Source organism: Balaenoptera physalus (assembly GCF_965194825.1).
Source record: "Balaenoptera physalus genome assembly, chromosome: 7".
NCBI lineage: Eukaryota > Metazoa > Chordata > Mammalia > Artiodactyla > Balaenopteridae > Balaenoptera > Balaenoptera physalus.
Window position 1 is genome coordinate 64,297,477 of NC_138886.1, and position 24,457 is coordinate 64,321,933.

Below are 24,457 nucleotides of genomic sequence, written 5' to 3' on the forward strand. Positions count from 1 at the left end.
TTGAGAAGTAATTAATATAGTGATAGACTGTGACAGAGAGAAGCATATGAATCACTGTGAAAAAAGATCTAAAAGTTAACTATAAATATAAAATTCACTGTTTTCTCCAATCCTATAAAGTTGTAAATTCAGATTAAAAATTCACGTGGATTCAGAACATGAACAATAAAATGGGAAAAACAGCAAGTACAACTCATAAATGTTTAGTTTCCTTACCAAAAAAAAAAAAGCATCTATTTAATCACTCAAGCTATTCATCATACTTTAAGAAAATTAAAATGCACTATTCCTATTGAAAAAAATCTATAGAAATAGATTTAAGTTGTTTTAAATTACTTTCAAGAAGTTTATTACATTGAGTAAAGAGAGAGGATGCAATATAAATACATTTTCACATAGGAACACGTTTATGCTAAAGAGCATTCCAATTCCACACATAATAATTCCGATGCTAGCAGGAATTTTTAGAAAGAAAGCTTTTCTATTACTATGCAATGTAACACAGTATGTATTTAAACTAATTCCTTGGGTGGGGGAACCTAGTTTCTATAAAGTTCTCTACTGTATCCAAAATTCAAAGAAATATTATAGCCAATATTAGAATATGACATTAAAATCATATAAGAAGTAACAATTTAAAATTTTAATGATTTTTCTAGGTTTTAAAAAAGCTACAGAGAAGATACTTCCCGTAATATTATAATTAGAAATACTGTATTAAAAATATACTTTGTTTTTATTAAATGAAAACATAATTCAGAAAGGAAAACAAAATGCTGTACAGAGCTCCCTTTACAGAAATGTAAGTGAGCTGGGTTCAGCATAATTAGCAACGATTTCCATATTTGCAATGCTGATTTGCAGTTGAGTAAACCAAACATAATTTGTACAGAGACTATACAGAATGCTGTTAATTCACCACACTGATTCGGGGGATACTGAGCAAAATTTCATTATAAGGATTAATAATCTCAGGACTACATTTCTGGGTACATGTTAAAAGGCAGGTAAGTCCACTAATCATCTGATTAATAAGAATGCTATTTAATAGATAATCCCATTTAAACTAATTTAATATTTTGAACACAAGATACTTTTCATTGTATAACATAATCAAGTTAAAATTAAGTCACTCCTGCATCTGTGATTCTGTCTATATTTATTTAGGTAATCATGAGCCAGTATTTAGGGGGGAAAACATTTTCTCCCTTTATTTTGAAAAGCTTTGCTTTAAGCTATCTTTAGTAATTCAAGTAGCGTCCAACAATAGTTACCTGTGAGACCAAATATAAAAAGCTCAATTTTTTCTTTGACAATTTAAAGCCTTTTACAAAATTGCAACTAAATGTATCTTCCCCACCCCACCCTCAATCTCACCACAACTGAGAAAAGCACTAAGCTCCAGAGACGCCATCAAAAGCTTAAGCTTTTACACAAACTCCACGGTGCCCTGAAAACAAAAATGCTTGTATACAAAATTTAGATAAACTGTCAGAGCAGTGTCATGGTATACAATAGCTCACTGTCAGACCCTCACCAGAAGGCGCTGTACCAGCTGTTACAGAGCTTCTTGATTAACTCTCTCCAAGCCCAGCAACTCAAAACATGACTAATACAGTCACCCAGCACTCTTAGTGCTGGTGCTCATCAGAATGGACATTATTCTTGGCTGTGTGTGAACTACTGCTCAATAAGAAATTCTGACATCAATTACAATAATGACAACATCACTATCTATTTCACTCAGAAACAAACAAACAAAAAGGCTAAACGGTCTAAGTAAGGAATAATTAGAATAATCTGTTCCCTAACTAAACAAAGAATGCTTCAAAGCAGACTTTGAAAACACTTTAACTTCAATATTAATTTTAGTAAAAAGGAACAAGCATATATAGTTAAATCTTGTTTAAAATTAAATCTAAAAATAATCGAAGGTAATCCTTTAAAATTGGGTTTAAGATTAGTCTGTTCCATAGAAACATCGGGTTGTGTTGAGATCTTTTAACCTTGGAAATGGGATTAGAAATCCACTGTTTTTAAATTTAAGTAATTTCTAATTATTTTATCTGGGTCACAGATAATCTGCTCTTACTAGGTCTAAAATGACATCAGATTATCATTACTATGATTATCCTGTTACCTTCTACTATCAATAAGATGGGATTTTTCCTCTTATACAGGAGAGAAATGATTTTTCCAAGTAAGAACAAATAATGGGGAAAAATTACTGAAAATTAATACACTGCTTCCTCAAAACCTCAACCTAAACCTAAATAGAGATAGCACTTGTTTTGCTTGTTTGTTGTCTAACAGGCCTATATTCAAGCTATTTAATTACATAGTTTCTATAATGAAATGATACTCCCACCAGTGTTTTCCCAAAATGCCTCTTGGTCTTTGGGGTGCAGGAGTAGGGGAAGGAGGAAGACATCAATGAAGTAATTAAATTTACTGTGATTCTTTCTCCCCCTTTTCTTTCTTATGCTAGCTGACAAATTTGTCACTTCTTTCACACTGTAAAGAGAGATCCATGGATTCAGATTATGACAAAAACATGTCCAGATGTGAAATATCCTGTAGGCAGTATTAATTTTTTCATAAAGTGAAACAGCAAGCATATTTTATAAAGAAAGGAAGCAAAATCTATATTTTAAATTTTTAATATTAAATACCATTTTTAAATACTAATAATTCATTAGATTTAAAATTAAATACTGAATGCATAACAACTTCAAATAATTAAGCCCTAAAGAACCTTAAATCAATGTGGGGAGGAGTGAATTCTGGAAACCTTTAAAAAAATGTTTTTTTCATTCAAAAAGAGTGGTACTTGAAGCTCACTATGAAAGCCCAGGTAAATGGAATTGAAATTTACTGTAATTTTTTTAAGTACTTAGATTCAAGAGGAAGTACAGTGCCTAAAAGTTGGACTAACAAATGGAATATATTCTCTCTCTTAATGCTTGCATTCCTTTTTAAATGTTTCACAAATGTATAATTTCCAAAGACATGAGACCTGTCTAGCACAGAGTGTTCTGGGAGGGTACTAAATGTATACAGAAAGAGATGAGACTTGGGGAGAGAGCATTATTTAACAAATGTGGTTTCTACTCAGTTTTAGAAATATCACAACATCAGAACCAATCTCCCTATCTTAAAATGGCGAAATGTTGTTCAATATTATAGCAAAAGAGAAAATCATGCAATTTGAAAATTAATATTAACATACTGGTAGTACGGAATAGTCAGAAAGGAACCTGATACTATATACCCTTTAAAAACCAGCAAATACTATAAATAACTTTATGTCCAACTCAGAAGTGAATACTAAAATTTGAGAATAGGAATTCTTAAAATATCTTGAAGCCTTTGCTGCCAAACCCCACTTTGTGCTTAGGTGAGAAGGAAACTGCTAGCCTCAGCTATAGACCTCTGACGGCTCTCAGAAGTAACCTGTAATCTTAACAGCAACACTCTCAAACGTCCATTTCCAGTCATTAATCATAAGACATTGGGGGAAACCAAAGAAACTTCATTCCAGGAAATATAAATATATACCAATGATTTGGGCAAATTCAAAAGCGGAAATTCAAAAATGCAAGCATAACCTGGCAATTTAGACTTGACTTATGAATAGGCTATAAAGTAATTATGAATGAGTATAAAAGCAGAGAAAAAAGATGTTAGGGGAAGACCTATTCTCGTCCACAGGAATGTGATTAACATCATGTTATTTATCGTCATCATTAGATAAATCACAAGAGATATTAGAAAACATTTCAAGCCACTGAATAATAATAAAAACATATTCAAACAGACATTATACAATCCACGAATGTCCAATAAGCACATGAAGAAGTGTTCAATATCATTAGTCATCAAGGAAATGCAAATTAAAACAACCAGGTACTATTAAAACCTACTAGAACAGCTGCAATTAAAATGACTGACAACAATAAATGTTGATGAGGATGCGGAGCAACCAGAATTCTCATACATTGTTGGTGAGAGTGCAAAATGATACAGTTCCTTGGGGAAAAGGCCTGGCAGTTTCTTATGAAATAAAAGATAAACCTGTCTTAAGTGACCAGCAATTCTTCTCCTAGGTATTCACCCAAGAAAATGAAAACATGTTTCCACAAAAAGACTTGAACAAGAATGTTCACAGCATTTTTATTCATAATTACCAAAATCTGGAACCAGACCAGCTGTCTTTTAATAGAATGGATAAACAAACTGTGGTATAGTCATACAATGGAATACTACTCAGCAATAAAAAGAAATTATCAATACCTGCAACAACATGCATGAATCAAAAAAACATTATATTGAAAGAAAGAAAACATATTAATGGGTGCATATGAAATTCTATAACCAATACTAATCTGTGATGGATGGGAAAAAAAACAACAGATCACTGCTGCCTCTGCAGAGAGTATGGATTGACTGATATGAGGCATGAGGGAACTTTCTAGGGTGATGGTAATATTCTCTATTGTGAAAGGGGTTTGGGTTGTACATGTGTGCATTTATGCCTTTCATTGTATGTAAAATTTGCCTCAAAGGAAAAAACATAAACAAGCACTGAGCCCCAGTTAATGATTTGTGTGGTAAACTATCTGATGCTGCAAATTACTTTGATATATATTACAACATATAACAGATTGATGGACAATTTGGAGTGAGATAAAGCAAATACTCTAAAATGTTAATTGTGGTTGAGGAGTCACTGTAAAATTCTTTAAAACTTCCTGTGTGTTTAAAATTCTTCCTATAAAATCTAGAGGGAAAAGGTTATTATGAGTACCTTGCAAAATATTAAAACAATGGTTACACAATAAATATGTTTTCCTTCCATTTCTGACTGCATTCTTCCAGTTTTCTTCAGAGGCCAGTACCATTACTAGTATCTCGTGTGTCTTTCCATAGATAGTCTTTGCATATAGATACAGGGATAGAGAAATAGTTACCTCCGCATTATTTCTTTTTTTTGAAAGTTAATGTTTTTATTAACATTTCTTATTAAACCATAAGAGAAAAGAACACCTGAATAGAAAACAGGCAAAGGACATCAACAAACCATATACAAAATGAATAAATAAATGAATGAATGAGAACAAATGAATAAAATTAACATTTAATTTATGCTAGAAATACTCTTTTTTTGATAACAGCTTTATTGACATATAATTCATATACCATAAAATTCACCCATTTAAAGTATACAATTCAATGGTTTTTTAGCATGTTCACAGAGTCATACAACCATCACCACAATCAATTTTAGAACATGTTCATCACCCTATGAAAGAAACCCTGTACCCTTTAGCCATTATCTCCAGCCCCCACTAGCTCCCCAACCCTACACAACCACTAATCTACTTTGTCTCTATAGACTTGCCTATTCTGGACATATCATATAAATGGAATCATACAAATATGTGACCTTTTGTGACTGGTTTCTTTCATTTAGCATAACGCTCTCAAGGTTCATCCATGGTGTTGCATGCATCAGTACTTCACTTCTTTTTATGACCAAATAATATTCCATTTTATGGATATATACCACATTTTGTATATATCCATTCACCAGCTGATAGATATCTGGATTGCTGAGAGTTCTGGTCTATTATGACTAATGCTGCTATAAATATTCATGTACAAATTTTTATGTGAACATACATTTCATTTCTCTTAGGTACATACCTAGGCGTGGAATTGCTGAATCAAAACATAACTCATGTTTATTTACAGAATGGTCAGACTATTTTGTAAAGTATCTGCACCATTTTACATTCCCACTAGTAGTGCATGAGGGTTCTGCTTCCTCTGCATCCTCACCAACCTTTATTATCTTTTTTTATTATAGCCTCTTAGTGTGCATGAGAAGTGATACCTAATTATGGTTTTGATTTTCATTTCCCTGATGACTAGTGATGTTGAGCATCTTTTCATGTAGCATTTATTGTCCATTTGTATCTTCTTGGAAGAAATGTCCATTCAGATCCTATCCCCATGCTTTAATTAGGTTGCCTTCTTATTACTGAGTTTAAGAGTTCTTTATCTATTCTAGATACAAGCCCCTTATCAGATACACGATTAGCAAATATTGTCTCCCATTCTGTGAGCTGTCCTTTCACTTTCTTGATAGCATCCTTTGAAGTGCAAAAGTTTACAGTTTTGAGTAAGTCCAAATTATCTTTTTTTTCTTTCTTTATTTACACTTTTGGTTTCATATCTAGGATATTATTTCCTAGTCTAAGATTTACTATTGCCTAATCCTATGTTTTCTTCTAGGAGTTTTATAATTTTAGATCTTATATTTAGGTCTATGATCCATTTTGAGTTAATTTACATATATGGTATGAGGTAAGGGCCCAACTTCATTCTTCTGCATGTGGATACCTAGCTGTCCCAGCAGTAATTGTTGAAAAGACTTTTCTTTCCCCTATTGAATAGTCTTGCTACTCTTGCTGAAAACCTGATTGACTATAGATATATGTGTATATTTCTGGACTCTCAATTCTATTTCATCTATCCTTATGCCACTACAACACTTTCTTGATTACTGTTGCTTTACAGTAAGTTTTGATGCATTTTCTTACATTTTTTTTCACTGAATATAGTCTTGTAAACACTTAAGTTTTCATACACTGTATATATATCAATACAACAATGAAGATCTTTTTAAATATACACACTTATTTACACACATGTGAAAAAACAGTATTTAGAGGTTGGTCAAAAGGGTTGTGAATTTAAAATTTTGATAGACATTGACAATTTGCCCTTCAAAAAGTTTATACTAATTTATACCCCCGCCAACAACATACAAAAAGCCTATTTACTCTGCATCTTCTGCAATGCAGTGTATTTCCAAACTTTTAAATCCTTAACCCAATGTTATTTTTCTCATTTTTAAAATCTTTTCTGTTGTGACAAATCCACTTTGGCTAATAAATACATGCAAAAAAATAAAAACCCGTTAATTACTAATAAAATGTTTCTACCAGCAACATTCCATTTTCTGGAATTTACCTTAAGTTAGTAGTTTAAAGAGGAAAAAGAGATGTTCAAAGAGCTATTTGTAATATAGAAAAAAAAGATTGCATAGTAGATGCTGATCAACAGAAAAATGATTAATTAAAATATGGTATGTTCACTACACAGTATATCCAACTATTAAAAACTATAAACATGATGTCTGTAGCCATATAAAAATACTTTAATCTAATTTTTAAAAGCAGGATACAAAATTATATGTAAACTCTGTACACTGATTATAACTACTTTAAAATTACACAGGCATACGGAAATGGAAATACATAAATGACTACGGATAAGTTTCTTCTTTAATTTCTAAACTTCCTGTAACTTTTTAGAATTAAGTTCGTAATTAGGGAATATGTTCACAAATACATTACTTTACATTAAAAACATACTTACTGTGATGATGCCAATTAGCTGAGTATAAAAGAGTCCAGTTATTCCAACTAACATTGTAACGCCCATAAAGGCAGCTAGTCTCATTATGGCCAATTCATGTCTAACAACAAAGAGGTCCTATAAGAAGAAAAAGAAAATCTTAAAAACAATTCAAAAATTACTTACAGTTGCAATAATAAGCAAGAATTGAGCCATAACATTTTCCCTTATTATCTTAAAAGAACTACTCTCCCCATTTTTTAGTTTATTCCACTTAATAAATATATAAATATTTGAAAATTTCAAAAATAATTGTTTTTAATTCATAGTAGCAAGCTGAAAAATGGGATTTTACTACTCTATTGTCCAAAAAACCCCTCAACCCTAAAGTTGCAAATTAGCCATGCTCATTTACTATTTGGAGCAAAAACAAAACAAAAAAACCCTCCAAAAATCAAAAAACAAAAACAAAACACATGGTGTACAATCTCTGGTTCAACAAAAGGAAATTTTATTATGGTACTGCTAAAAAGCTTAAATGCACAAGTCTGATTCATAATATTAAAGTTCAAGTGGCCAAGATACCTAGAGATTATGTATTTTAGTCAAAATGAGGGGGAAACACAAATAATAGGGTCACATGAACAGCTCTCTTCAAGACCAACTCATTCATTCATCCATCCACTCACTCAACTACCACTGCCAAGCACTGAGCTATGTAGTAGAAATGTAAAAAGGATAAAGATATGGTCTGTGCCCTCAAGAAGTATGCAGTTTATTCAGAGAGAGAGCCCAACTCTGCAAACTCCAAAACAATGTGATATATGCTTTAACAGGCATGTGTGCACAGAGGACAGTAGAAACATAAAGGAATGCCTGGACAGGAGAGAGAAATGGAAATGCTGTGAGGGAAAACTGATTTTCCAGCCCAGGGCATGAAAATGAGGGTCTTGAAAGTGATCCAAAGAAACTGTGGCAGGAGGTCAGGAAAACCAGGAGAAGCCATTTCATTTACCCTCACTGTTCTTTCACTCTCTCTCCCTTGTCTGGCCAGAACATTCCAGTCGAGGGAGAGAGAGTGAAAGAACAAAGACTTCTGGAAACCTGTAGTTACTAAGCTTTGGAATTAAATAGCCACAGTGGATAAAAAGCAACAAACGAATGGGAAAGACCCCAAAACATAACCACCCACATGCTCTTTTAATACTGATTCAGGTTAAGGCTTAAAGGTACCCTGGTAGCAATACCAGAAACAGGGGGGTCACCGAACATAATGATCTTGTTTGAAACAAAAGAACGGATGCTTTTCTGTGTGGCACAGTGGTCATCCACCTGACTTAAGCAAAACTCTGAGTCCACACCCAAACCACTCAGTTTATTAGCCAGGGAAAACTTAAAATTCACCAAGACACTTAAGGTGTTATGTAACAGTTACATATTAGTTTTGACTATTTCAAAATTTCACTAAAAAGAGCCTAATGCAAAATCCTTACCAAACATGTAAAGAGGAAAAGATGGGGCTATGAATGATATGAAAAATTCAGTACAGTAAACTCTGCTATTATGCTGTATGAAAACACAAATATGTTCCAACAGGACTGATACATTAAGCAACAATTTGAGCATAGCAAGACTCTTGTGTTTGTTTATGTGTGATTTTATCTGCAAGAAACCCAAGATGAACAGTAAAAACTTCACCCAGCTAAACCAAGCCATACAGGAATACACAAAACACACACCCCCAAATATCTACCGGCTAACTCTATTTGTCATGTGTGTTATAAGCCACACTCATCCGTACCTGGTATCACAATTTTCCCTCCAATTTCATATGACTCTCCTTCCATCACTTTGTAATAACTCACATAATGCAATCCTTCTGATGCCCACTTCCACAAGAAAATTTCAGGTCTCTTCTAACGTAAAGTGCAATGTTTGTTATAGTATTTACGTATTTCTTAACTAGTTAACATGTATAAAACTGTGCTGATATTTTTATTAGGAACCCTTTTAAGTGTCACTGACAAAGTTTTTGAGTGTTGTGTCTTCATTTTGCCATAAGCCCTATGGTTTTCATTGCATGATTTTGCACAGTGGGGCAAATTTTAGGAATGCACATACTGTGTCATAGTAGAGCTTACCCTAATGAAAATACACATGGTTCCCAATTTACAACGGTTCACCTTACAATTTTCTGACTTTTAAGATGGTGCAACTTTGGATATTTTCAACTTAGAATGGGTTTATCAGGATGTACCCCACTGTAAGTCAAGGAAGATCTGTGCCATATATGACCAAATAAAATGCATCCTCTTTTCTCCCAGTGAAAAGATTAAAAAGCTTTTTTGTCCACTAGAATTTATACATGTTAGGGATAAGATGAAACTAAAATATCTACTTAAAATTACATTTATTCACTTAGGTATACATTTATGTTAGAGTACTTGTGTAAAATAGTAAATTAATTCAGAAATTGCTTTTTATCACTCTTACATTTTCAAAAAAATGCATCCCAACTTTACACACACATAATTAACATCAGTACTAAATCCATATTTTGAGTCATCTAACATACTTCTCCAGAGCACAACATCTTTACCTCTATCTTAGATTTGTTTTTTAGATCTAGCGCTTTTTGAATCCAAAAATTGGTTTGGGAAATTTTATCTAAATCAAAAGCATCCATTTGCTATTCAAATCTTTATGACATAATCAGTGTTATTATGGCTGAATTGTGTCTCTCCAGAAATTCGTATGTGGAAGCCCTAACCCCACCCTCACCCCAGCACTTCAGAATGTGAGAGTATTTGGAGAGAGGGCCATTAAAGAGGAGATCAAGAAAAATGGGGCCCTTAGGGTGGACATTAATCCAATCTGACTGGTATCCTTATAAGAAGAGGAAACTCAGAAACACAAAGCGACACCATGGACGCTCAAGCACATGCGAAGACACAGCAACAAGGTGCCATCTGCAAGCCAGGAGAGAAGCCTCCAGAGAAACCAAACCTGCTGACATCCTGATCTTAGACTTCCAGCCTCCAGAACTGTGAGAAAATGAGTTTCTGTTGTTTATGCCCCCAGTCTGTGGTATTTTATGTCGCCCTAGAAAACTAATACAGTAACTGTATTTCTTTATCGTTTTCATTCCTTTCCATTTTTTGGTTAAGAAATGTGCTTATATATAGATAAATGCATAAAACATAAGTTCAGTTTAGAGAAAAGAATGCAAACATTTGAAAACATGCAGACGCTTTCCTCAGTGCATTTCTTCCCCATCACATCCTCTCCCACATCCCTACCTTAAAGAGAAAGGTTACTGATTCGTTCTTCAGACATTTTTGATACTACATTTCAGTTGCATATTACAAATATCTTTTCCTACTCTGAGTCTACTTTTTCATTCTCTTTATGGCATCTTTGGATAATCCCAAGTTCTTAATTTTAATGTAGTCCAATTTAACAATCTTTTCTTTTATTGGTTTTTATTTCCTGTTTAAGAAATCTTTCCCAACCCTGACGTAATGATGACATTCTCCTATATTACCTTCTAAAGACTTTAAAAGCTTTAGAGTTTTGCCTTTCACATTTAGGTCACTAAACCACCTGGAATTGATGTTTGTGCACTGTGAAATATAGGGTTCTGAATTTACTTTTACTATATGAATACTCAATTGTCCCGGGATGGTTTATTTAAAAAGCTGTCCTTTCCTCAGGGATCAGAGGTCAAGTGTCCATACATGCCTGAGTCTGATGTGGGCTCTCTATCCTGTTCTCTTGGTTGATTTGTTTATCCCCATACTAGTGAGCACATCTTAGTTACTATGGCTTTGTAATAACTCTCCATACCTACTAGGCCAACTCATCCCAACTTGTTCTTTTTCAAGAATATCTTGGTATGGGATTAAGAGACACAAACTACTAAGTATAAAATAGATAAGCAACAAAGATATATTGTATGGCACAGGGAAATACAGCCTTTGTTTTATAATAAATTTAAATGGAGTATAATCTATAAAATATTGAATCACTATGTTTTATACCTGAAAATAACATAATATTGTAAATCAACTATATTTCAACGTAAAAAAGGGAATGTATTGGTTATTCTAGATACAGTTGACCCTTGAACAAGGCGGGGGTTAATCTGCATATATCTTATAGTAGGCCCTCAGTATCCACGGTTCCTCAGCATCAGCGGATTCAACCAACCATCAATCGTGTATTACTGGAGTATTTACTACTGAAAATATCCTCATGTAAGTGGACCTGCGCAGTTCAAATGTGTATTGTTCAAAGGTCAACTGTAATTTGTATTCCCATAAAAATTTTTAAATTAGATTTCAAGTTACAACACACTCAGACATACACACACATATGATATATTCTCTCCACTAAGAGTCACAATTTTCCCCTAGAGGTCTTGTGCTTTTTAAAGTCAGATTTAATTCCTGTTTCTTGATTCTATTATAAATGGTTCTGCTGTTAATTTCATTGTCTAAAGCATTGTTTGCTAGCATAAATAAAACTGATTTTTAAAAAATATTGTTTTATAGTCACACTTCTTAAACTTTCTTAAAAATTCCAAAGAATCTACAGATAAGTTATTTACATGATCATACCATCTAAGAGTAATGATGGTTTTCTTCATTTCAGCAGTGATACCGTCTCTTTCTTCCTCTTGCCTCGCCGCATGGACCAGAATTCCTAGCACTATGTTTAATAACAATGGCAATGGGGGCACAGCAGGCATCAACATCTTGTCCCTCAACTTGGAGGGAAAAAGGTCAACATTTCATCATTAAGCATGCTACAGCTACTGTGTTGGGTTCTGTGTGTAGTTTTTGGGTGGTTGGTTGTTTTGGAACCTTTTATCTCACTAAAAAAGTTCTCTAGTTCTAGTTTGCTAAGAGTTTATAACATGAATGGAGGCTGAATTTTATCTTTGTCTTCACACACTAATACATACAGTCTCCATACATCTGGGTTTTTTTCCCCTAATCTGTTAATTGATAACGTATACTGACTGATTTTCTAGTGTAAAAACAACCTTTCATTCCTAAGATAAACTCAACTTGATCAAGCTGGTTATATATGACCAGATTCAGTTTGCTAAAATTTTGTTTAGGGGTTGTTTATCTATGTTCATAATCAGACTAATTTCCTTTCATTCTCTTATTGTCCTTAATAGGTTATATATCCAACATATGCTATACACATAAAATGAGTTGGGGAGTTTCCTCTTTTTCTAGTGTTTTGAAGAGTATGCATAAAACTGGAATTATTGTTTCCTTTCATATATGATAGAGCTAGGACTCACTGGTAAATGTGTGAATATTCTATTCAGGAAAAGTTTTAACTACTCACTCATGATCATAGGACTACCCATGTTTCCAACTTCTTCTTGCTGCTATACTATGCTTACGATCAGGAAACTCAGTAAGGTACAGATGTCAACTAACCAAACTGATGTATAGAATTAATACAATCCCAATAAAATTCCCCCACCAGTAGAGTATATACTGTTATATACTGGTAGGAGTTTTTTACTTTGTTTTGATTTGTAAATTGCTGAGTAAGCTGTTTCTAAAGTTCACTGGAAAAGACAAAAGCAAAGGATGGCATACCACTCCTACACAAAAAGAACAAGGAGGAGGATCTCCTCTACTGCATGCATTCTCAGTAGGGGTAGTATCGCCCTCAGGAGGGAGAAGATTGGTTCTTGGAGGAAAAAAAAACTTAGCTATTACAGTGATTTGTGGCTGTCCACAAATCAATCCTACCTGACAAAATCTTATTCCTTAGTATTTAACTTCATAGAGAAAAGAAGAGAAAGTGTCTAAAAAGGCTCCTGATGGGAGCAATAATAATGAAAAAAAAAAAAGGCAAAAAAACACTCTTATACTGGATAGCAAGATTTATTATAAAACTACAGTTGTAACAGTGTGGTGCAACCACAAAGATAGACTAATGGACTAGGAAAAAAAGCAGAAACAGATACACGCATATATGGCTCTTGGTTTATGACAAAGATGGTATTGCAGAGCAGAGTGAAATTATCTTTTCAATAAATGGTGCTAAATCAATTGGATATCCATCTGTGAAAAAAATGAAATCCTAACTCCTACCTCATAAGCATTATAAAAATCAATTCTGGGTGGAAATATAAAAAATATAATACTTGGAAGACAATATAGGAGAATTATATTGATGATTTGAGGATAGAAAAATACTTCTTAAATTGAACCCCAAAAGCACTAACTAAAAAGGAAAAGACTGGTAAGTTGGAGTAAAATTAAAACTTCTGTTCATCAAAAAATAGCATTAAGAGAGTAAAAAATTTAGCTACAGAGAAGATATTTACAACATACATAATCATAAAAGGACTCAAATCTAAAACATCCTACAATTACCAGGAAAAAAAAAAAAGTCAAATAACCCCCCTACCAAACATGCAAAATAAACAGACATACTGCACCAAACAGGCTATACATATGGTCGATAAACATATGAAAAGGGGCTCAATACCATTCGTTGTTAGAAAAATGCAAATTAAAATACAAGGAAGTACTGCTCATCCCCACTAAAATGACAAACTTTAAGATGACTGGAGGGCATTATGCTAAGTGAAATCAGTCAGACAGAGAAAGACAAACACTGTATGATATCACTTATATGTGGAATCTAAAAAAATACAACGAACTAGTGAATATAACAAAAAAGCAGCAGACTCACAGATATAGAGAACAAACTAGTGGTTACAGTGGGGAGAGGGAAGGGGCAATATAAGGGTAGGGGGAAAAGATGTACAAACCATTAGGTATAAAATAAGCTACAAGGATGTATTGTACAACACAGGGAATATAGCCAGTATCTTATAATAACTATACATGGAGTATAGCCTTTAAAAATTGTGAATCATTATACTGTTCACCTATAACTTATGTAATATTGTACAGCAACTATACTTCAATTGAAAAATAAAGGAGATACTTTTAATATTATGCCATTAAAAAAAAAAAGGAAAACCTGAAAAAATATTAACAACACTATGAAGTAACCTGAACTTACATACTTTACTAGTGGGGTTTTGAATTGGTACCACCACTTTGGAAAACTTTAACAGTATCTAAAGGAACGTACACATAACCTTTGAATACTGCCACTTCTAGCTGTACATCCAAGTGAAACACACGCACCTGTACAGCAAGAGACATGAACAAGGTTGCTTCTGGCAGCATTATTTGTTAACAGCCCCAAACTGGAAACAATGTAAATGTCCATCAATAGAATGGATATATAAACTATTTTACATTAAATGAAATACTATGGACTTCCCTGGTGGCACAGTGGTTAAGAATCCGCCTGCCAATGCATGGAACACGGGTTCGATCCCTGGTCCGGGAAGATCCCACATGCCACAGAGCAACTGAGCCTGTGTGTCACAACTACTGAAGCCTGCGTGCCTAGAGCCCATGCTCCGCAACAAGAGAAGCCACCGCAATGAGAAGCCCGCACACCGCAAGGACAAGTAGCCCCTGCTCGCAGCAACCAGAGAAAGCCCGCGCGCAGCAATGAAGATCCAACGCGGCCAAAAATAAATAAATAAATTTATTAAAAAATGAAATAGTATGAATATTTGTAGCAATGTTCATAGCAATGAAAATAAACTGTATCTAATGTAACAAAAGAATAAATCTTATAAATATTGCTCAAAGAGGCTTTGCCACAATTCACTGAGCTGTATGTTTTTTTGTGCACACCTATATATGTGTATTATATTTTATAATACAAAAGGTACAAAAAATGAAACTGCAGTAAAAAGAAAGTAGTGATCATGAAATATAAAATACAAAAATACTTTCTTAATTTTAGAATAGAAACAGAACTCTTTTAAAATATATATAGCAAAATGAAAAAGTTTAGTTACATATGGCCTGTGAAAGGACAGACAAAAAATGTCAAATAAGTTATAGAAAAGGATACAAGAGACAGAGGGAAGAAAGAGAGAGGAGAAGTCGGACTGGCCTTCTGAGCTCATCTACCACTTTCTTCCTGGACCACTCTGATCCCAGCACATTGAGCTCTTTGCTATTTCTCAAACATATGAAGCCAACCCCACATCAGTGACGTTACACTTATTCTTCCCAGCAAAATCTTTCCCCAGATATCCACAGGTTTACTCCCTCATTTTCTGTAGGTCTCTGTTTAAACATCACCTTATCAGAGACCTATTTGTTTATTTTTACCAGGGCCCATTTGCTTATTTTGCCTTGACCAAACTACAGAAAATCTCAGCATTCCCTACTGCCTTGGTCTAGTTTATTTTTTCTAGAGTACTTGCCTCCATCTGATATTTACTTATTTATGTAATTATGTATGTATGTATTATGTATGTATTTACTATCTGTTTCTCACAACAGTAAGTTTCTTGAAGATGGGAACTTTTGACTGTTTTGTTCAATGATGAGTCCCTGGAGCCTAGAACTAGCTCCAGCTCACAGTAGATGCTCAATAAATGTTTACTGAATGAATAAATGAAAATGAGGAAGAAAGCTAGCCAAAAAAGCAGTCTCCCCCAACACATGAAGAGTCAGAGTACTACCTACAAAGACTATTACACACATGAAATAGCAGAGAGAAACACAGAAAAAGAAACACATAGGCAACATGTACAAAGACACATGTCACACAAACCAAGAGAGGAGGAAAAGGACACTTACATGAAATAATATTCCTATATTCCTATCTGGTAATTACATCATTTAAAATTTCAAAATGTTACACAACTAGGGAGCAGTGGGGTCATCACCTCCTGATGCAAGCTAAATGAAAATAAACCAGGGGTCAGATTTGGCTATTTCTGATCTAGCAAATAATTCTTCCAATACTTGGTCCGTGAATTCCTTGAACTCATTTCTTCTAATAATCTTATTCCAATCTCAATCCAAATTCTATGATTATATCCTCTACCTTAATATTTCCCATCACTGTGCTCATAACATGATTTCAAATTCAAACACATCACCCTCTGAATACCACCTTGTATCTTTCAATCTAACTCCCTGTAGACCATCAATGTTAACACATTCTCAATCTCAATGAACCTCCGATCTGTTGACCCAACCACCATTTCACTGTCCATCAATGCCTTCCTCCAATACCTTCACTTGACTTCCTACTTGTTTACAGTCCACACTACATTGTTATAATTTCTCCTTCAATATATACCGTCAACTTTCTTGATGCTCTCTTTCACCAGTGCTCCCTGGTTTCACTGGGTACTCTTGCTTAGTCCCCTTTCTGTTTCCTCCTCATCTTTCTGTCTTCTAAAATTTAAGAGTATTCCAGGCTTAGTCTTAAGACCTCCTTTCTTACCTAGCTATACTTACTCCCTAGAAAATCTCCTATCAGGTCCCGTGGCTTTAAATACCATCTTTACACCTAAAGGTCCCAAATTTATATATCTAGCTCAGACCACTCTACTGAAATCCAGATCCCCATATCTGTCTACTTAACAACATCTCTTCTTGGATATCAAATAGGCACCTCAATAGAACCAAAATCTTTTAACTTATTCCTAAAACTTACTCTTCCTCCAAGCTTCTCCATCTCAGTAAATGACATCTCTATTCTTCCATAAAACCTTGCAATCATCCTCTACTTGTCACTTTCTATCTCATACCCCACATCCAAATCAACACTAAGTCCTGTCAGCTCTTAAACTATAACGCACCACTTCTCAACACTTCCACTACTCCCCACATCATCTTGTTTGGACTATATGTTAACAGTCTAGTAACCGGTCTTCTTGCTGCCATGATTGTCCCTAAATTTATTCTTCCTAGCAATCAGGTTTCTTTCTCTAATGTAAATGAGTTTGTGTAATTTTGCTAAAAAAACTTCAAAAGCTTCCAAAGTCCCAACCACTAAACATTCTGACAAAACAAAGTCTCACCTCCAATCCCAGTCCTCACTGCTCTCAATTCATCTCCTACAACTCTCTCCCTAACTCACTCCACTCAAGATACACTGGCCTCCTTACTCTGCCTTAAAAATGTCAAGCATGCTCCCACCTCACAGTCTTGGCATTGGTTCTTTCCTCTCACTGAAATGCTCTTCCTCCCAGTATCAGTGACATGCTTGAGTTCCAGGTCTCTGCTCAAGTGTCACTATGAGAAAGGCCTTCCTTGACTATATCATCAATCATTACTTTCTATCCCTTACTCACCTTTATTACACTTCATAATACTAATCTTGTATACCATGTATTTGTTTATTGCCTGTCTCCCCCAATTAGAATGTAAGCTCTTTAATTCAGGAACTTTGCTTTGTTCACTGCTGCATCCTCAGAGCCTACGATGGCTACCATGCACATCGCAGGCACTCAATAAACATTTGTTAAATGATTTACTGAGTGTTCTTCATAATTTTTGAAAATAAACAACTGTTTTACAAATAAAATTTTACATATAAAATAACAGTCTTATATTAATCAGTAGGAAGCAATTTTATTTATAAACTATTATTTATAAGTCATTTTGTGTTTTTATGAGACTAGCCTGAAAATTAACATGTGAGGTATTTGTTATCTTCCTCCTACTGAAGGGGTTTCTCAACCTCAGCATGACTATACTTTGGGCCAGATCAGCCTTTGTTGTAGGAAGTGGTACGATGATTGTAGGATATTTAGCAACATCCCTGGCCTCTACCTACTAAATGCCCGTAGCACTCTCCCAGTTGTGACAGCCAAAAAAGTCTCCAGATATCATTACCAATGTCTCCGGGGTGGAGGTGGGGGGGAAGGGGGGTCGGAGACTCCCTCCTTCCCCCACTGTACTACTGGAAGGGATTTGTTTTCTCTGTTTTTCAAAAATGAAAATAGCTTAGATCACAACTAAGATATCTGAAGTATACAGATTTGAATTTTCAAAATGGCTAAATAACCAACTTCACATGCTAAGGTTAGGTTCATGTGGCAGTTCCTCTTGCATAAAGTAAAATCCTACCATATCTGTATGGTTATCAGCACTTTTGGGAATGGGCCTCAGCTTAAGTTTTATCATTACATTCAAAACGATAGGCAAAGAAGTTACACGATTATTCTGTATATCCTTCTCACCTCCAGCCCCCAGGTAAAATGTACTTTTTTTCAGTCTTGTTAAATCCTAATGGAAACTAATATCTAAATGAAAAAAATCACTATTCATACTTGACTCACGGCTATCACTGAGTGACCAGAATTACACATTCAATTTTGATACAGACATAAATGCAGCTTTTTTAGGGAGCAAATTTCACTGGCACCTGACTGCTAGGTTCATGGCTGAGGGTAAAATATTTCAGAAAAATCGTTTTGTCTGCCTTCCCATCTTTTAGCAGTAAAAACTCTAGAAAAGTTATAGCTATTCAATAAGAAAACAAGATACCATATTTTCTTGCTACATTTACCATTTAATACAGTGCTATAGCATTTGATAAAAGTAAAAGATGAGTGAGACAATAAAACTGCTGCCAGCGTTTAACCATTTAAACTCAAAGTGACTGAAACATTCTCACAGAGAAATAAAACTGCTAAATTTTTATGCTAAGTGCTATAATATTCATAAATAATTAGCTATATAAAATTTAATGAGGACATATATTCAGTAGACCTGGTACTGCAAGGCAAGGTCAAGATTTAGCATAAGGTTTCTTTGTTCCATCTGTCAGTAAAAGCACAGGGATATATGACATATAGAATTGACAGTTGTTAGAATAATAGGGTAGTCTTATAACTTTTTTTTTTTTTACAAACGTAAACTAATTATATATCTGACATCATACCTTCCAAGCAAAAAAAAAAAAAAAGAAAAGAAAAGAAAAAGAAAAAGGAAAGAAAAATTTACCCAGAGATGCTACTACCTCCACTAACATTTCAGGATACAGAGGCAAAAACACCAAATTACCCTTATACTTGCTCATGAAATAATTTTCATTTCATATTTATCTTAATTCCACACTATTCTTGGCTATTCTTGCCAAAAATAAACTAAATACATATTTCAGCAATTTTATTCATTCTAAAGTGCCCACAATAAATGACTCTATATAAATATTGAGTAAAGCCTAAATCATTTTTTTAAAATAGCAATAAATAACAGAAGTGCTCAGGATACTTTGAGATTGATTATATAAAAAGATTAAACTAAACTGTAAAGAGTTTTACTAATAGTCAGAGCTACCTGCAACCAAGTCCTCTGGCTACTTCTATTCTTTGTTAGCCAAAAAGCTATGCAAATAACTCTGTGGCATAGTTCTATCCGACATCAAATCCCTAGCAACACTATTAGATAGGAGCTAATCGGAATAATAATAATGTATCTTCCTAGCTGAAGCTGTTGGCTGGACTGCTAAACATTATTTATTTTCCTCTTCTGAATATTGGCAGCATGTCCTTTATTCAAATTCTCACCCTTCCTTCCCCACTTCTATCACTCTCCCCATAATCTTAAATGCAGTTACTATATTAGTTTTTGCCCTTCACATAAAAATAGATACAATAGAATCAGCTGGAAATTATCTGAATCTACTTCATCTAAAAACAATTTAAAACATATAACTTTAGAACTATGCCACAAATGATTAGTTGCATAAGCTCTACACTAATAGCTACCAATTATTTAAGAAAGAAAACAACTTGTTTTCTCACATAGAAAGAAAGTAGAGATAGTATTGCCTACAATATGTGATTATCAGCAGGTACATAATTTAAAAAATATTTTTAACCTACTATAATGCCTTTATAAGATGTATTTTGACAGTCTTTAGATTAGATCAGATTAACTACTAAAAATGTAATGCCTCAATGAAAAATGAAAACAGGAAAGTATGAATTTACCCATCAGGAGATTCAATAAGCTTTCCCTGAAGAAGAAATTTTGTGATGCTTGAGTATTTTTTAAACTGCTAAAAAATATCCGCAGGGAAAAGTGTAAAAAAGTGAAATAGCAGCTTGATACTATAGAAAGAACATTGACTTAGGAACAGACAGAAATGGGCCCAAATCATACCTCTGCCAAGTGGGATAATTCTCTGCTTAAACAAGTTACTGGACCTCTCTGAATCTCAGTACCTTCTCTGTACAATGGGAACCATACTACTTATCCTCTCAAGGATATTTTAAATAAGTTGACATTTTCCACTAATCCAATTCTTACAAATGGAGAATAATATAAAAATCCTGAAACATATGACTAATGAAATATTCATGGATCAATAAATAATCATCTTTAGAAAGTATACTCCCTAATTATAATGATACCTTCCTTCATATTTAATCATTGGGCTGGCCAAAAAGTTCTTTCGGGTTTTTTCCGTAAGATGTTACAGAAAAACCGGAGCGAACTTTTGGCCAACCCAATAAAATGCTATAATTTTCTAATAATGGTTTTGGTAAACAACTAGCATACAATAAGACGAAGTACATTTTTGTAATTTAATAATATGCCAAATGGCCAGGCATTTGCTTATAAACATTTAAAATAACTATGTGAAAAATAGTCAAATATAGACTTTGGCCAAAGAAAATTTATTTTATTTAATATCTATCCATTTTACTCATTTAAAATGCCACATCACTCCCCACTCTACAGGTTTTGAAATCTTTAAAATGATTTTCAATCCCAATAACTACTTAAAGGAAGACATTAGTTTCAAGAGGATTTTAAGTAAAAGTTAACATTATAGCAGCATGATAAATACAAATGACGGTCAAACTAATTTGACATCTAACATTTGAAAAACTTCTCCAAATATCTCCAAGCTTATAATTTTTACTAATTTTGGATTCTGTGATTTTAACTAAAAATGCTTTATTTATCCCCATTTATTTGGAAAGACACCTATTACTTACATTTCTGCAATTTTCTAAATATGAATTTTTGTCTTAATATTAACTGAGAATTTAGAGATTTTTTTTTAGTTGCTATTTACAAAGAAGATGGTAATACTAATTCTTCTTAGGTTTGTAGGCCTTCTTTATAAGACAGGATATAAATCAATACTTACAGCATAAAAATAAATCCTTTTTTTGGGGCACTGATTCATGATGAATAAATTCCTTATCTTCCTTACCTCTTATTAACTCCTTCTCTAACTAAAGGATATATTAAAGTATTTCCTCAAAACTTCACATAGTAAAAACACATAAATCCTTGAAAGTCCATGATAAGTGGATATTTTAAAAGTAATGATTAAGAAGAAATCTAAAAAGCACTAAGTTACTCTAAAAAACAAAGGGGTTATTGCAAAGCAATTAAAACAATCCAGCGGAGAAAGCACTCCCCTGAAAAGAGAAAGCCACGAGAACAGAGAAATGGAAGAAAATCAGGTCCCAAACCCTTTATTTTCCAGAGTTTGTGAACAGCCTGCTTTCTCTCAACTCTTTCTTTCCCATATGCTTAATCATTAATGTACCAGTTTTCTACTAAATACAGGTTAAGTGACATCACCACAAAGTTTAAAAGTCAGTCCAATGAATAAACACTTTCATGTTAAAAAAGAAAAGAAAAGAAAAGAAAAAAGAAAAGAAACAAAAACCTAAGTAAGAGTTTTTAACACTTTCTTTTCCCACCCAGAGATAAGCACTCAGTTTTAGAACTTAACGAAAGATACTATGCTGCCATCTATCTACCTGAAAGGATATAAAGAAAAATGCAGACTAAAGCTTTCACTTCCTCTGGCTGACAGAATATAGGGTCAAAGTCCATGGCATACTTTCATTGTACTTTTTATCCATAAGAAAGAAGCACAGTAATCAATAACACAATCTCCAAAGATAATTAGGGATGTCTGGGGATCTTTATACCATATCCCATATAATGGAAAGAATAACAAAGTTTATGAAGAACTTTACACACAAAATGAAGACCTGGATATACTTTGTTTGTTTTAGAGAAAAATGAAAGAGAGACAGGCAAGGACTTAGAAAAAAACTGATGGGGCAGGAATGTTTGAAGAATATTCCACTACAAAACACTATTTTTTTTTAAATGCCAATAGTGACTTTTGTACTGAAATTACTGGCAATTTTCTACCTTTATAAAAAAATGTAATAAATGTCATCACCAAAAAAACCCCAAACAAACAAACAAACAAACAAAACCTGTTATAAGTAAGGGCAATTTTCTATTATTTAGCTTTAAAAATATTTGCTATAGAGTTTTTTAGTATCTTAGAAAAAATGTGACCTTAAAACCAATTTCCAATTAACTGCCTCAAGCTTTTTGTTATTCTTTTGTCCAGCAATGACTTCCTTCATCTCCCCATCTGGTTAATACTATCAAGTCCATCACCAGTCTCATTTTCTACAGCACAATAGTTCTCAAACCTTATGGCTATAGTCGTATGGTTCTGCACAACTCCACAGGATATTGTTTACATAGATTATGACATGAGTGTGGTCTCCTGGAGTTGTGTAGTTAGGAAGCAATGATTAAAATCACTTGGGAAGAAATTTTTAAACAAAATGTTACTGCCAATGATACCTATGCAGGAAGAGATTATATGAGACTAACCCTACCAATAAGAACATTACTAAAAGCCAGATAAAATCCAATTAATTGGTAAATAAACAGCTGACTGAAGGCACTGCGAAGTAGCCAAACTAGCCAGGACTTAAAGGACAAAGATCCCAGAAAGAGTAGAAATGCACTAAGGTGAGTCCTACATTCCTCAGTGCTTTTTACTTAAAGGTACTTGCCAACTCATCAACATTACATATGAAAGGTCAAGTAGAAGTGGAGGCTCAGAGTTTTCTGCAATCCCACAGAACTGGGGAAACAACAAGGAGAAGGCACAATCCACTGTTAACACTGAAGATTACAGCTGAGAAACTCCTGAAGGGCTATGACATAAGAGAAAGGGCAAACTGAAACTAGTTCTTTATGAAGACAAAGCCCCAAATCATAAATCCTTACAAAGTCTCAATAAACACAGTAAATGTCATCTTCAAAAGAACTGCTGTATTAAGACCAATATTCTGTTACTAGCCTTAGAAATATTTATTATACAAATCCTTGACTGGATCAAGATGAGTCTTCTCTTATTGACAGTCCACAAAAGAAGTAAATCATATCTTGAAAAAGAAAGTATCAACCAGCTCTTTACAATTTGTCATATAAAATGCCCAGTATCTAACAAAATTTATTAGATATATCAGAAGAAAGGACAAACTATCTGGAAACTACAAGAGAGAAGAAAAAAAAAGTCAACGGAAACAGACCCACAAGTAGATCTCAACACTGAAGTTATCAGACACAAACATTAAAATAACTTTCATTAAAATGTTCAAAACTTTAGATGACAAATGAAGAATTTCACCAGAGACGTGATCTATGAAAAAAATATCACATGGAAATTATAACTGTGAAAAATATAATAACTGAATTAATAAACTCAACAGAAGGGTTTGACAGTAGATTAAACAGAGCTGAGCAGTAAACCAGAAGAGGGGTCAGTAGGAAATACCCAGTCTGAAGCACAGAGGGAAAAAAGGAAAAATGCAGGAAAGACTGCAAAAGTTATGCAGTGCAGTGAGATCTCATGTGCATATAATCAGAATCCCAGAAATGCAGGAGATAAAGTTGGGCAGAAGTAGCAGCTGAAGTGACACAGGCCAAGAAATGTCCATAACTTAAAAATGTCATCAAGCCACAGATTTAAGAAGTTACATAAACTCTCAAACAGGAAGAATGCAAAGAAAACAACAATGAAGCACATCATAGAATAACTGCTAAATACAAAAACAAAATGAAATCACAGGAGTTCTGGCCCAAGATGGCAACAGAGAAGGCTCCTGAACTCAACTCTTCCAACAGACACAATGAATCTACTACTAAGCGTGAAGCAATTACCTTTGAATGAAATCCAGAAACTAGCTGAGTGAATCTTATATTGATAGATCAGGCACAGCACTAAAGAAAATCACCAAAAAACAAAGGAAGAAAGCAAGAGAAAAAGAAAGGAACAAAGGAATTACAGAACAGCCAGAAAA

At 33.9% G+C, this 24,457-nt stretch overlaps 1 protein-coding gene across 6 annotated transcripts in view; it reads right to left on the minus strand.

Annotated features, from left to right (window-relative positions):
- Positions 1-24,457, minus strand: part of ZDHHC21 (zDHHC palmitoyltransferase 21) — an 80,506-nt gene that overhangs the window by 16,215 nt on the left and 39,834 nt on the right. For all 6 annotated transcript variants that reach the window (XR_014265398.1, XM_082467975.1, XM_082467973.1 and 3 more), the window contains one exon: positions 7,447-7,563. Coding sequence is in view for 5 of the 6 variants with exons in the window: in XM_082467975.1 (XP_082324101.1) it covers positions 7,447-7,563 (117 nt within the window). In the remaining variant the exon portion in view is untranslated. The remainder of the gene's footprint in view (positions 1-7,446; positions 7,564-24,457) is intronic.